This window comes from Otolemur garnettii, unplaced genomic scaffold (genome assembly GCF_000181295.1).
Source record: "Otolemur garnettii isolate 467f Iridium unplaced genomic scaffold, OtoGar3 scaffold00004, whole genome shotgun sequence".
Classification (NCBI taxonomy): Eukaryota; Metazoa; Chordata; class Mammalia; order Primates; family Galagidae; genus Otolemur; species Otolemur garnettii.
The window spans coordinates 38,649,208-38,662,268 of NW_003852399.1; the positions used below are offsets into that span (position 1 = coordinate 38,649,208).

Genomic DNA, 13,061 nt, shown 5'->3' on the forward strand with positions numbered 1-13,061 from the left:
AAAGAAAGAAAGAAAAAGGATAAAGTTTTACCAACTCGGTCTCCATCTCTCACTATGGAAAAAGCTGTCTGTGAAAAAATTATATAGCTGGATACTTTCCTGCTAGTTATCTTTGCTTGAAATTTTTACTAAGTTCTCAGATGACATGAATAAACAACAAAGCACAGGGCCCAGACTAACAGGTAGATGGAGAATAAGGAAATTAGTTTTATTAGGATCCATGGAATCTCTTATTATTAAGCTCTCAGCATATAACATGCCAGCAAAAGGAATCAGCTTTTGGCCACTCCTAAGATGTTTCTGTATTCTTGAACTGTCCTCAACAAAATCTAAATCTAAATACAACTACTGATACTAGGGCATGCAGAATTAGAGAAAGCAGGACTGAATACCAAAAAGTTCACAGTCACTCTAAAAATAAAATGTATTACTTTGTTCTTATTACTACAAAGTAATCAATCAACTAAGTTTCCTTCTTTAAATTTCTCTAGAAAATCCTGAAGATATATTGTTCCATTCCATGATTCATGGCAGGTTACAAAGTTACTTAACATGTGTTTCAAGTTATACTGCTTTTCTAATCCCTTATTTTAGAAATATCACTGATTATATTCTCAAACCTACGAAATGAACAGTCCATCACAGTTCATGTAGTAAGATATGAATAAAAGTTAGAAGCAGTGACAACACCTCAGTATTGCCTCACTTTATGAAACATGCACGTTGGCAAAGATGGCTATACAGTATAAAGTGAATCATCTTTTACTCTGGATAAAAATCTAAGCTGCCTTCCGTACCTGAATCCCAACTGCTCAGCTGAAAAGTTTTGAAATTATAAGGACTCAGTAAAGCTGCTGGCCAGCTGTGCAGCAGGCAGGTTGAATATTATTATATTAAGGCTCATCAACCTACGGAGACTAAAGTCCCTTGGGGTTCTCGTTCCCCTCAGAGTATTTTAAGAACTTTCCATCTTTTGGAAGTGTCTAGATTTTGAACTTCTCACCTGCCCTAGTATCCTCTATGGCCCAGCTCTGACTGCCTGCTTTCCAAAACCTGCCTGCCTTCCTCCTCTTCTTAGTGGGACATGTATAATGTTTAATTGGGCAAGACAGGCATTTCGCATTTTGTCCTTATGTGCTCCTTTCTAGTTCATGGTGAACGATGATATAAAATGTAGCTTCAAACCTTTAGTTCAAACCTGCAACAAACACAATCACTGGGTTTTGAAGGTTTAAAAGTTTGTATACGGTGCAAAAAGTCTATGCAGAGATGTTTATACATTTCCTGATTTCAAGACTATTCCACTCGTGGTTGCCTAGCACAAACATTTCGGCTGTTTTTTCACTTGCTGGTAAACCCCTTTCTTTCTATTTCCCAATCATGAGCAGGTTTATAATTCTATTCATTCATTCAAAGCTCATTCAAAAAATGCTGTATTTATAGATTGCCTACTGTGTGTCAGAAGCTATTCTAAGGTGCTGGGAGCCAAGAATGAACAAAACAAACATCTCTGCCCTCAAGGAATCAGTTACACCACAGGGAGGCAGACAACAATAAAGAAAAATAAGTAAAATATAGTACGTTAGGTGGCAGTAAGTTCTAAAGAGTAAAATAAAGCAGGGAAGGGGAATAAGTCCTGAAGGTGGGGTGCAATTTTAGATATTTTATAAACATTTTGACAACACCATCAAGAAACATTTGTTTTGATTTTTCACTTTTTTTTTTTTTTTTTAATTCTGAACCCTAAAGAGATAAAACGTGGACAGACAAGTTCCTGTTTTCAGTTGCACAGATCTGCTTTAACATGTATCCACTATCACCGTAAAGGCTAAAGGCAGGGTAAACTAAAAGCTCGGAAAATTGAAGTAGCCTGATGACAATGCATATTGTGACCACACTGTTGCTTTGCTGATTTTCACAGGAACTATACATAATATACCCATTTGGTAACAGGACATTTCAACATGATTTACTCAAATTAATATGTAGTATTTTCTTCTATTTTTCTTGGGGAAACTGAGAGCAAGGACAACTATGTAGAAAACTATTCCAAGAATTGATAATAGCTGGGGCACAGTATAAACTGGGTATCTGAACCAGTGCTCTAAGGGAAATAGTCAGGGCAGTAGTGATAGCACTGTAAAGAGTCTATAAAAAATAAAGTGTTCTAAAATGTGCGACAGTTAAGTTTCCTTAAATTTATGTGGAAATGAAAAGCACTGTCCATAAGGTATTCACAGCTATAGGCAAAATTAGGAGAGGTATGTGGTCATTACGCAAACCTTAAGGGCAAAGAATTCTTTTGTTCAACACCTACTGAAGTCCAGAGAGCCTCAGCATGGTCCAATTCCAGAGGGTGAAAATTTTCAGCCCAACGTCAGATGCATTTTTCCAATTCATAAGCTAAATGAATCACCTATTGACAAATGCCCCCAAAGGCAAAAAGAGTCCCCAGGTACCAGAGATGAATGCCTAAGACATCCACTGGTGTCACCACGATTGCCATTATACATGGCACCTGTTTTCAGGTCCCTTTTCTTTTCCTGTCCTTTGCAGTTTCCCTCTAACTATGATAGACCTGTACAAGGTTTTTTGGCTCTAGCTGGCAGCACTCAGAGCTGGAATTTGCTGACCCTAATTAATGACAACAGCAGAATGAATGTAGCTAAACATAGTTTATCACTAACCATGTGCCAGCCGCGTTGCTAAGTATTTTACAGTTATGGTCTTATTTAATCCTCATACAGCTGTGACATAAGAGATTTTATCTCCATTTTATAAATGCAGGAACAAGGCCCTAAAAGGTTAAGTATTCTGCCCAAGGTCACACAGCTAGCAAACCTCAAAGCACAAACTTGAAACCTAAGCATCCGTCTTATCCCAAATAATAATGTTCTTTCACATTGAGCCACAAGGCCTATGCTCCAAAATCATACAGATCTGAGTTCCAACCTTACCGCTACCATTTACCACTTGTGTGATTTGGTGAGTTATTCAACCTGAAATTCCTGGAGTATAAAACAGAATAACAGTACCCCTTCAGGATGTGGCTGTGAGTATAGGCTAGCATATATAAAAACTGCCCAGCAGAGTTATTGTGGGACACTGTAATCAATGATTGCTATATCCAATTCCGCTTTTCCTTCCATTTGGTTGCCCGTTGTAGAGGGAGCCAGGAAAAAAATAACACGAAGAACAAGCAAAAATTGTAGATGATCATTCAGCACATTAATGGTCGATTTGCTCGTCCCCGAGAGGTTCCGGCACTGCAAAGAAATGCCACACCACTTCCTCCACACCCCTGGTGTAGTGCACCCAAAACACTAGACAGAAGAATTTCAAAGCTGGAGCAGGAAGAACAGCTGCTGGGATACGTCTTCTCGCAACCCACCCCAACCGGCAGCTTCTCTTCCGCAGCTGTGAAGAGCGCCCCGTTCATCTGGGCATTCGCTTCACCAAGAGAGCGGTGTGCGGACCCCACCACTCTCCCCGGGTGGGCACTGTAGCGATTTCAGGGCCGACACTCTTCCCTGGGCCACAGGTCTGACCCTCCCCCATCAGGGGAAGTAGGCGGATCCCGGGCACCACCACTCCAGGTGCGCGAGCGCCAGGTCCAGGCGACTCCTGGCCGCCCAGAGCTGAGCCCCAAGCCCGGGCTCCTCCAGAAGGCACTGGCCAGCCCCGGGATCGCGTAGTGGCCTGGGAGCCTCACGCGCGCCCTGCGGATCCCTGGCCCGGCGAAGCCCAGAGTGCACTTCCAAACCCAGGGCCCAGTGGGCCTCGCCGCGCGGAGCCTGCGGGCCCAGATTCTGCAGGTCAGGACTTTCCTCTTACCCTTGGAGGCGGGGGGTGGCGGGAGAGTGGTGGTGGTGGCTTGCGGGGGTCCCAACCCAGAAACAGGGGGAGACCCACACTCACATGCTCGTCTTTGGAGTGGCAGTCGAGGCTGGTGCAGGACAGACCAGCAGATTCCACAGCGCAGCCCCAGTGCCTGAGATTCACAAGTACCCCAGGCAGAAGAGGCAGAGGGGCGGGGCGGGGCGGGGCTCCGGGGGCGGCTCCAAGGCGCGCCCCGCCCACTTCCAGCCGGCGCGAGGCTCCGCCCCCCAGTCGTAGCCCTATGTCTCCTGCTGGCTGCTGATGGGCAGACGCTTCTCCTCTGCCTTGGAGGTTGCTAGCTAACCGAAAACTCAAAATTGACATTAGGTATTACAAAAGATGTTTGGTACACCAAAATAAATTTATGAAGAATAAAAAATTTAAAATATTTGAGAAAACTTAGGCCATATCTGAACGGAGAGAAACTCTCAAAATGAAAATAGTGAAATACGTACTGGTCCTTAACCATATCTAGCGTGTTTAAGGTGGATACTGACGTTTAACATCCTTCATTTCATTAATCCTCACAACAGTCTGTGACATATTTGGTGCCCCATTTGTCCCCATTTCACAAATGAAAACTGCGGTGGAATAACAAGATTGGGAAGCTAGCAATTGGCCTACTGGCCTAAAGTCACAGATTGTACTAAATAACCTCAAAGCACCCAGCTTACCAGCCTACTACAGTAAAAACAAACCACTATGGGAAACATTGCTGCATTTGACTGCTTAATAATTCAGAATTTCTGTCCAAGGAAATGGGGACAAAAATCAATAGGCAAAAACATTGGGAAAAAAGTTTGTCACGGCTTGGCGCCTGTGGCTCAAGTGGCTAAGGTGCCAGCCAAATACACCTCAGGTGGCAGGTTCAAATCCAGCCCAGGCCCGCCAAACAACAATGACCGCTGCAACCAAAAAATAGCCAGGCATTGTGGTGGGCGCCTGTGGTCCCAGCTACTTGGGAGGCTGAGGCAGGAGACTCGCTTGAGCCCAGGAGTTGGAGGTTGCTGTGAGCTGTGATGCCACGGCACTCTACCCAGGGGGACAGCTTGAGGCTCTGTGTCAAAAAAAAAAAAAAGTTTGTCACAAACTTGACAAAAGGTTAGCATCTTAAATTCATTTAAATCTGTAAAAGGGATAAAAACATGCAATTGGCGGCACCCATAGCTCAGTAGGTAAGAAGTAATACACCAACCACATACACCGAAGCTGGCGGGTTCGAGCCCAGCCCCTGCTAAATAACAATGACAACTGCAACAAAAAATAGCCGATGTTGTGGCGGGGACCTGTAGTCCCAGCTACTTGGGATGCTGAGGCAAGAGAATCATTAAGCCCAAGAGTTTAAGGTTGCTATGATGCCACGGCACTCTATCCAGGGCCACATAGGGAGACTCTGTCTCAAAAAAAAAAAAATCAATCATAGACCCACATGAAAGAAAATCTCAAACTTCAGAAGGAGGAAAAGGGGAGGGAGTTCAGTAGCTTTCCACCCAATGGGTACAATGCATGGATATATATATATATATGGCATACTCCCTGGGTATAGGATACAACTACAATTCTAATTTTTACCTGTCATCTGTAAATTAAATAACCTAGTGTTTTGTACCCTTATATTAATCTCAAATAAAAAAATAATGAAAAAAAAATCCCATTTCTCTAATAGGGAAAGATCCCATCAGAAGCTTTGTGTTGTGACGTGGAGAGGATATGACTTAGTGTCTCTGCCGAAAATGCGTGACCTGAATTGAGTCTCAAGAATCCTAAGGAAACTATCAGTCAAACACAAATTGATGGACACACTATAAACTATTTATTCTTAACCACGGAAATCTGGGTAGGAGTGCCAAATAAAATGAAGGATGCCCAGCCAAATTTGAATTTCAGAGAAATAACAAACAATTTTCCAGTAGAAGTTCACCCCATGGAATATATCATACTAAAAAAATTATTCATTGCTTTCTGAAGTTCAATTTTTACTGGATGTCCTCTATTTGTATCTGTTAAATCTGAGAACTCTACTCCCAGGGACATTTGGCTGTGTTGGAGATACTTCGGTTTTCACAACTGGATGAAGGTGCGCCTGGGATTTAACACATAGAGGTTAGAAACACTGCTAAACCTCCTGCAAATCCCACAACAAAGAATTATCCAACCTACATTTTAATAGAACCAGAGTTTAATAGAACTCTGAGAAACCCTGCTATAAATCATTGCAGCTATACATAAAAAATATTGATGTTATATAAGACAAAGGCTGAGGAACTATTACAGAGTTAAAGAAACACAACAAACCCAACATATTATCAAGATTCGATCTTGATTAAGGTAAAAATATTTGGTATAAAGATAACATTGGAAAATCTACAAAATTTGTATATCAAAAAATAGTACTGAAACTGCCCTTACAAATTAGTAACGGGGTGCAAGGTGAGAACTGTGGTAAGGGCCTACCTAATATTAGGCATAGGCCTCTCTAAAAATAATGGGAGTAATTAGCCACTGTTCCCCTATCTGATACTCTGGAGTCACACAGTGGTCACAAAGATTCTTAGCTTTCTCCACAGGTAATAATAACATATTTGAAACCTAGGGGTAGTTTTTGAGATATCTTCCATATTCTGCATACACGTGGATTGTCTGACCCACCTAGACTGGCAGCCCATACTAAGGAACTGATTCATCTGGTCTTCTAACTCCTGATCGAAGAACCCTCTTCTACCCTTCAGTGGACTGGCTGACCTACCCAGGCCAGAGGCCCATCTGGAAGGACTAATAGTTCTGCCCTAAACTTAGCAGAACCCTGATTGCCAAATTCTCTGCTCACCAACACCATGTTGAAAACTCGTCTCCCAAATTTTGGGGAAGGCAAGTTTGAGAAATTCCTCATCTCCCCAGGTAGTATTATGCAGAATAAACTCTTTCTTTCCTGTAAACCCTGATGTTTCTGAGTATGGCTTCCTCTTGCACAGTGGCAAATAAACCTCTTTGGGTGTCAACAGATTCTATCAATTTCAATTTCCTGAGTCTGATAATTATACTAAGACTAAATAAGAGAATGTTTTTGTGGCTCAGTGCTTATAGCTCAGTGGTTAGGGCACCAGCCACATACACCAAAGCAGGTGACTTCAAACCCTGCCTGGGCCTGCTAAACAGCAATGACAACTGCAACAAAAAACAGCCTGGCCTTATGGTGGGCACCTGTAGTCCCAGCTACTTGGGAGGCTAAGGCAAGAGAATTACTTAAGCCAGAGAGTTTGAGGTTGCTGCAAGCTGTGACACCACAGCACTCTACTGAGGGCAAAATAGTGAGATTCTGTCTAAAAAAAAAAAAGAAAGTTTTTTGTCTCTAAGAGTGAAAAGTCATGATAGCTGTACACGTCTCTCAAAAGTTTCAACAATAGAAAATAATAATGGGAATAAAATATACATATTATATGTAATACATAAGAAGAAAGCTGAAGCAAATGTGAGAAAACATTAACAGTGGCTAAATCTAGTTGAGGAGTATGTGAGAATTCCTGTAACATTTTCAGGAATTAAATTTTGTTCAAAATGAAAAAATTTAAAAATCCACTCTAGCAGAAACATCAGAAAGTCAATTTTAATATTATCATAGTATCCAGTGGTATATAAAATATTACTTAGCAATATTGAGGCAGTCACCAGTAGACATATGTTAACTAAGATAAAGGTGGTTCTAAGGGAAAAGACTAAACTTCAGAAGAAGTTGGGAAACCTTTCCATAGATTTTGTAAATCCTGAAGAAGTATGGTAAGAGGTGGAAGCAGCAATCATACAGTAAAAGGAACACTGGATTCAGAGTCGTGGATCCCATTGTTCTAGCTATACCTATTAGTGGTGTATCCTTGCTTAAGCTAATAAATCTCTTCCAGTTACAGTTCCCTCATTTCTTAACCCGGATACCAACAAGATAGTTGGGAAGATTAAATGAAATAAAAGTGTAGTAATACAAGTACTATAGAAATGAACCTAATTTTTTTTTTTTTTTTTTTTTGAGACAGAGCCTCAAGCTGTCCCCCTGGGTAGAGTGCCGTGGCATTACAGCTCATAGCAACCTCCAACTCCTGGGCTCAAGCGAGTCTCCTGCTTCTGCCTCCCAAGTAGCTGGGACCACAGGCGCCCGCCACAACGCCCGGCTATTTTTTGGTTGCAGCCGTCATTGTTGTTTGGCGGGTCCGGGCTGGGGATTCGAACCCACCACCTTAGGTGTACGTGGCTGGCGCCTTAGCCGGTTGAGCTATAGGCGCCGAGCCGAACCTAATTTTTTAAAGCTGTAACTACCTCCCCTTATTGCCCATAGAATTTTTCATATAATCCACATAACAGGTACTCTTATTTGCAGCCTGTGAACCACATCAGTCCCGAAGTAGGATTCAAAACCTCTTCATTCCCTTCCTTGCTTCACTCTATTCCAGTGAGAAAAATCACATTTATTCAAGATTTTTAGGGGTGAGCAGGTTAGGTTGGTTTTTTGTTTGAGATGGACTCTCACTCTGGTCCCAGCTTAGAGCACCTTCGAGTTAGCCTAGCTCACAGCAACCTCAAAATCCTGAGCTCAAGCAGTTCTCCTGCCACACACACACACACAAGCTGAAACTACAGACAACCACCACAACTCCCTAGCTAATGTTTTCTATTTTTAGTAGAGACAGGGTCTCACTTTTTCTTTTTTTTTTTTTAAGAGACAAAGTCTCACTTTGTCGCCCTGGGTAGAGTGCTGTGCAGTCACAGCTCACAGCAACCTCCAGCTCTTGGGCTTAGGCGATTCTCTTGCCTCCTGAGTAGATGGGACTACAGGCGCCTGGCCTCCAACTCCTGAGCTCAAGCAATCTCCTCGCCTCAGCCTCCTGGAGTGCTAGGATTACAGGGATGAGCCACCCGCCCAGCCTAGACTAGTTTTTTTGTTTTTGTTTTTTTTCCTTTTTAACCACAGATCCCCTAGCATACAAAGGCATCAATGTCCTGTAAAGAGGCCTCTTCCCTCTAAGTCCACTTTGCCCTTTGCATTATTTTTTCCTCTTCTCCGGCTTTTTTTCTTTTCCTGAATTTCTAGTCTCCCGATCTTTGCCTTTCCCTTCTTTGCGCCGGGCAGTTTGATTCTTCCACACACTTATTTCCAAAAAGGGATGCTCTAGGATTCACCCGACTTTGAAGACAGAAGAGAATTATAAATAACACTTCCTTTTTCTTGCATACACATATGCTTGGGTCTGCTTCTGACCTTTCAATTCTGCTCTGAAAATCTACCCTCGTACCAAAACCAAGAAAGAGTCCGGGACGGCGGAGCCGAAACAGGCCGCAGGACTGTCAGAGGCAGCATAACAACTCCCTCACCGTCCGGGTCCAGGGACACGTGCGCGGAAGGTCGGCCCAGTCCTACCCAATCCGGGGACTTTTCGCCCCTAACCCGGGGACCGGAAGCCGTGGGGCAGAGGAGGGTTGGCCCGGAAGCGGTTGTGGGAAGGACCGGGAACCGCACAGACTCGTAGCCGCCCGAAAACGGGAGGCGCCAGCCCGTTGAGTTGTAGGTCATGGCGCTGGCCGTCGGACTGCGGCGCCTCCTTCCCTTGAGACGCAGAGCCGCCCTGGGCTTTCGGCTCCGCACGGGGACTTCCAGCAGCCGCGGACAAGGCGGCCCCGGGCGATTCCACGGCTCTGAGGTACCATGGCCGCGCTGGCTCCCGCTTCGTCCCGTGCCGAGTGGGGTGGGTTCAGGCGCTCCCTTCTCCAGCCTGGCCAGCCTCGCGCCGCCTAGCGGAGGGACAGTGACGAGGTCCCGGAGCCTCCCGGTGACTGGACCGGTCCTTCCCTTTCGCTAGCGCCCTCTCTGCAGGTTGGTGTGGGGTCGGAAGAAGTGGAGTGTGCCTTCCTCGGGAAGCTGTAGACCGGTCTACAGTCCTGCACTTTAGCCTGGACAGTGGACGGAGACTCTGTCTCAAAAAAAATAATAAGTAAAAAATTAAAAAAAAATTAGCCAGGAAGGTGGCACATGCCTGAAGTCCCAGTAACTTAGTAGGTAGAAACAGGAGGATTACTTGAGCCAGGAGTTCAAGGTTACAGTGAGGTATGATTGTTCCATTGTACTCCAGCTTAGCCGGCAGTGACAGCCTGTCTTTTTTTTTTGGCCGAGGCTGGGTTTGAACCCACCACCTCCGGCATATGGGGCCAGCGCCCTATTCCATTGAGCCACAGGTGCCACCCCAGCCTGTCTTTTTTTTGAGACAGAATCTCACTTCATTGCCCTTGGTAGAGTGCTGTGGCATCATCACAGCAGCCTCAAACTCTTGGCTCAAGTGATTCTCCTGCCTCAGCCTCCCCAAGTAGTTGGGACTACGGGTGTCTGCCACAACGGAAACAATAGCCTGGCTATTTTTAGAGGTGGAGTCTCTCCCTTGCTCAGGCTGGTCTCAAACCTATGTACTAAGGCAATCCAGCTGCCTTGGCCTCCCAGAGTAGTAGGATTAGAGGCATGAGCTATGGCTCCCAGACATGATATCCTGTTTTTAAAAAAAATAATTAAAAAATGGGTTACATACAAAGCTTGAAGGCTATGAAAGGAGAGTTCTCATACACAGGTATTGATAATAAGAACTATTACAGAAGACAGCAAAAACTATAACCTATCATAAAGGCCTTTGCAACTTTACATAAAAAAACTGCAAGAGCATCAGCTTGGTTAACCTTGGACTGGCATCATCTTGGTTATTGTTGTAGTCAAGAATAATTAATTATCTCAGTATAATTATGTCATTTTCCTGACTTTTTCTTTAAAAACTTTTGTCTTGGTCAGGTGCAGTGGCTCACGCCTGTAATCCTAGCACTATGGAAGGCCAAGGCAGGTGAATGGCTTGAGCTCATGAGTTTGAGACCAGCCTGAGCAAGAGTGAGACCCTATCTCTACTAAAAATGAAAAACTGAGGCAAGAGAATCTCTTGAGCCTAAGAGTTTAAAGTTGCTGTATGATGCCATGGCACTCTACCAAGGGCAACAAAGTGAGACTGTCTCAAAAACAAACAAACAACAAAAAAAAAAACCCTCTCCTTTTACCTCCTTGAATATGGATATAATTTATTATGGCACATATATTCCTATTGCCATGTCCATTCTTGAATGTTTTCTTTAGGCATATTTAGTTTATGTTAGCTGTATCTCAGTAAAGGTGTTTTTAAAAATTTTAAACCCATTTATGATTATTTTTAAAGGGAAGATGTAAACAGCTGGCAAATGGTGTTGATTGGTTAAGTAAGATTAAAATTCAGAATTGATCATAGGAAATAGGACCATCCTAGGTGATATTAACTTGAATACCATCAGTGGAGTTGTGGGGATAAAAGTGTGATTTGTAGGAATTTAAGAGAGAATGGAAAGAAGGGACGTAGAGACAGTACTGACAACTTTTTTGAAGAGTTTATGGAAAAGAGTGGGAAGTGAGAGTGAAGGGAGATGTGCAGTCAAGGGGAAACTTTGTTTGCAAAAGAAAGAAATGACAGCTTACGAAGATAGTATAACTTGCTTTTATGCTTACAGGAATGATTCAACAGAAAGGGAAACATTGTGGAGAAAAGGGGGAATTGCTGGAGTGACAGCCATATGTTCTTCTGTCAGTGGTCTAATGAGTCTAGCCATAATTATGAAAATTAACTTCCAGAGTTGTTTGCATAGATTTATTTATTCATTTTTTATTTTATTTCTTTGAGACAGAGTCTCTGTTGCCCTGGATAGAGTGCAGTAGCTCAGTGCAACCTCTAACTCCTGAGCTCAAGCAGTCTTCTTGCCTGAGCCTCTTGGGTAGCTGGGACTACAGCCAGCCACCACTCCTGGTTATTTTTTCTATTTTAAATAGAGATGGAGTCTGGCTCTTGCACAGGCTGGTCTCAGACTCCTGAGCTCAAGCAGTCATCCTGCCTTGGACTCCCAGAGTGCTAGAATTACAGGAATGAGTCACCACAACCTGCCTCATTTATTTTATTTTATTTTATCATGTGATACTTTACTAAAGAGAATGTTCTCCAGCTCTATCCAGGTTATTACAAAAGATATATAGTCTCCATTTTTATGGCTGAATAGTATTCCATGGATACATATAGCACAGTTTATTAATTTGTTGGGATACCACCCTGGAGTCAAGACCTGTGGAAATAGTGGTAATCAATCTACTGGGAAAAATGAAAGTAAAAGCAGTGAGAGATAAAGGGACAGAACACACCAAATAGAGTTTTAAAGCGTGGACACAGGGGTCCACTGCTAGCTATGGGGCTTCAGCGAGTAGCCCTAAGTGCTTATTGCACCCAGTTTTTATGAAGGCTATTTTTTTACTTAGCCAAGGGAGTAAGCTGAGGAAGGGAACAAAAACGTCAGCTGTTTCTGTGAGTAAGCATGTTAGTTCTGATTCTATCTATGAGCATTAACTTTAAGGCTCTGGGCAGCCTTGAGAAATGCGGAACCGGGGCAGCCTTCTGTTTGTGCTCATGCACACAGATCCCTTGGGAAGATTAGACCCCTTTCTAGTTTCTCTGTGGAGCAGACAGTAGTGATGTTAGTCCTCCTTTGAAGAATCAGTGGAAAAGAGGAATTTTCCCCTTATCTCCACCTGGAGGCATTTTCCTCCCTGGTTAGAGTAGAAGCCCTCCTGCCCATATCTCAGGGTTCAGACTGTTCCCTTGATCTCTGCCTTAGCCGTTATACAAATCCCCACAATGAGTATTTGCTTCTGGAAGGTTGTTGACTGTTGACTGGGCAGGGGTCAGCTTAGTTAATGTTCCTTCCCAGGCCTTGCACACAAGCTTCTGCTGTGGCCATTGTTCTTCAGCGTGCTTACAGTAAAAGCAGAAACTGCCCAGACACGTAATTCACCTGTAACTTTAAGAGTAAACTAGCTAAATTGTTTTTATTCTGCCTCGCTCAGCTTATTTTTTTTCCCCCCTTTTTGGGGTGTTTTCCCTTGCTAAGAATGGGGTCTTCAGTCTCCATTCTCCCTGCATTAATCTATCCATGGGTTGATGCGCACTTGGTGTTTGTAAATTGAGCTGTGTCAAACAATCTAGTGTAAATGTCTTTATGATAAAATTATTTTTTTCTTCTGGGTGGATACCTAGCATGGGATTGTGGGATCATCATTATTTACTTAAAAACCGTGGGTTTTATGTGTCATTTTTGAA

The 13,061-nt window shown here is 43.4% G+C and overlaps 2 protein-coding genes across 3 annotated transcripts in view; one reads left to right on the forward strand and one right to left on the reverse strand.

Annotated features, from left to right (window-relative positions):
- Nucleotides 1-4,002, reverse strand: part of CPNE3 (copine 3) — a 49,173-nt gene extending 45,171 nt beyond the window's left edge. For both annotated transcript variants that reach the window (XM_003782501.3, XM_023517582.1), the window contains exon 1: nucleotides 3,919-4,002. The gene's annotated coding sequence lies outside the window, so the exon portion shown is untranslated. The remainder of the gene's footprint in view (nucleotides 1-3,918) is intronic.
- Nucleotides 4,003-9,350: 5,348 nt separating this feature from the next.
- Nucleotides 9,351-13,061, forward strand: part of RMDN1 (regulator of microtubule dynamics 1) — a 33,359-nt gene continuing 29,648 nt past the window's right edge. Inside the window, exon 1 of the mRNA XM_012810498.2 lies at nucleotides 9,351-9,563. Within this exon, the coding sequence (XP_012665952.1) occupies nucleotides 9,435-9,563 (129 nt within the window). The 5' untranslated portion in view covers nucleotides 9,351-9,434. The remainder of the gene's footprint in view (nucleotides 9,564-13,061) is intronic.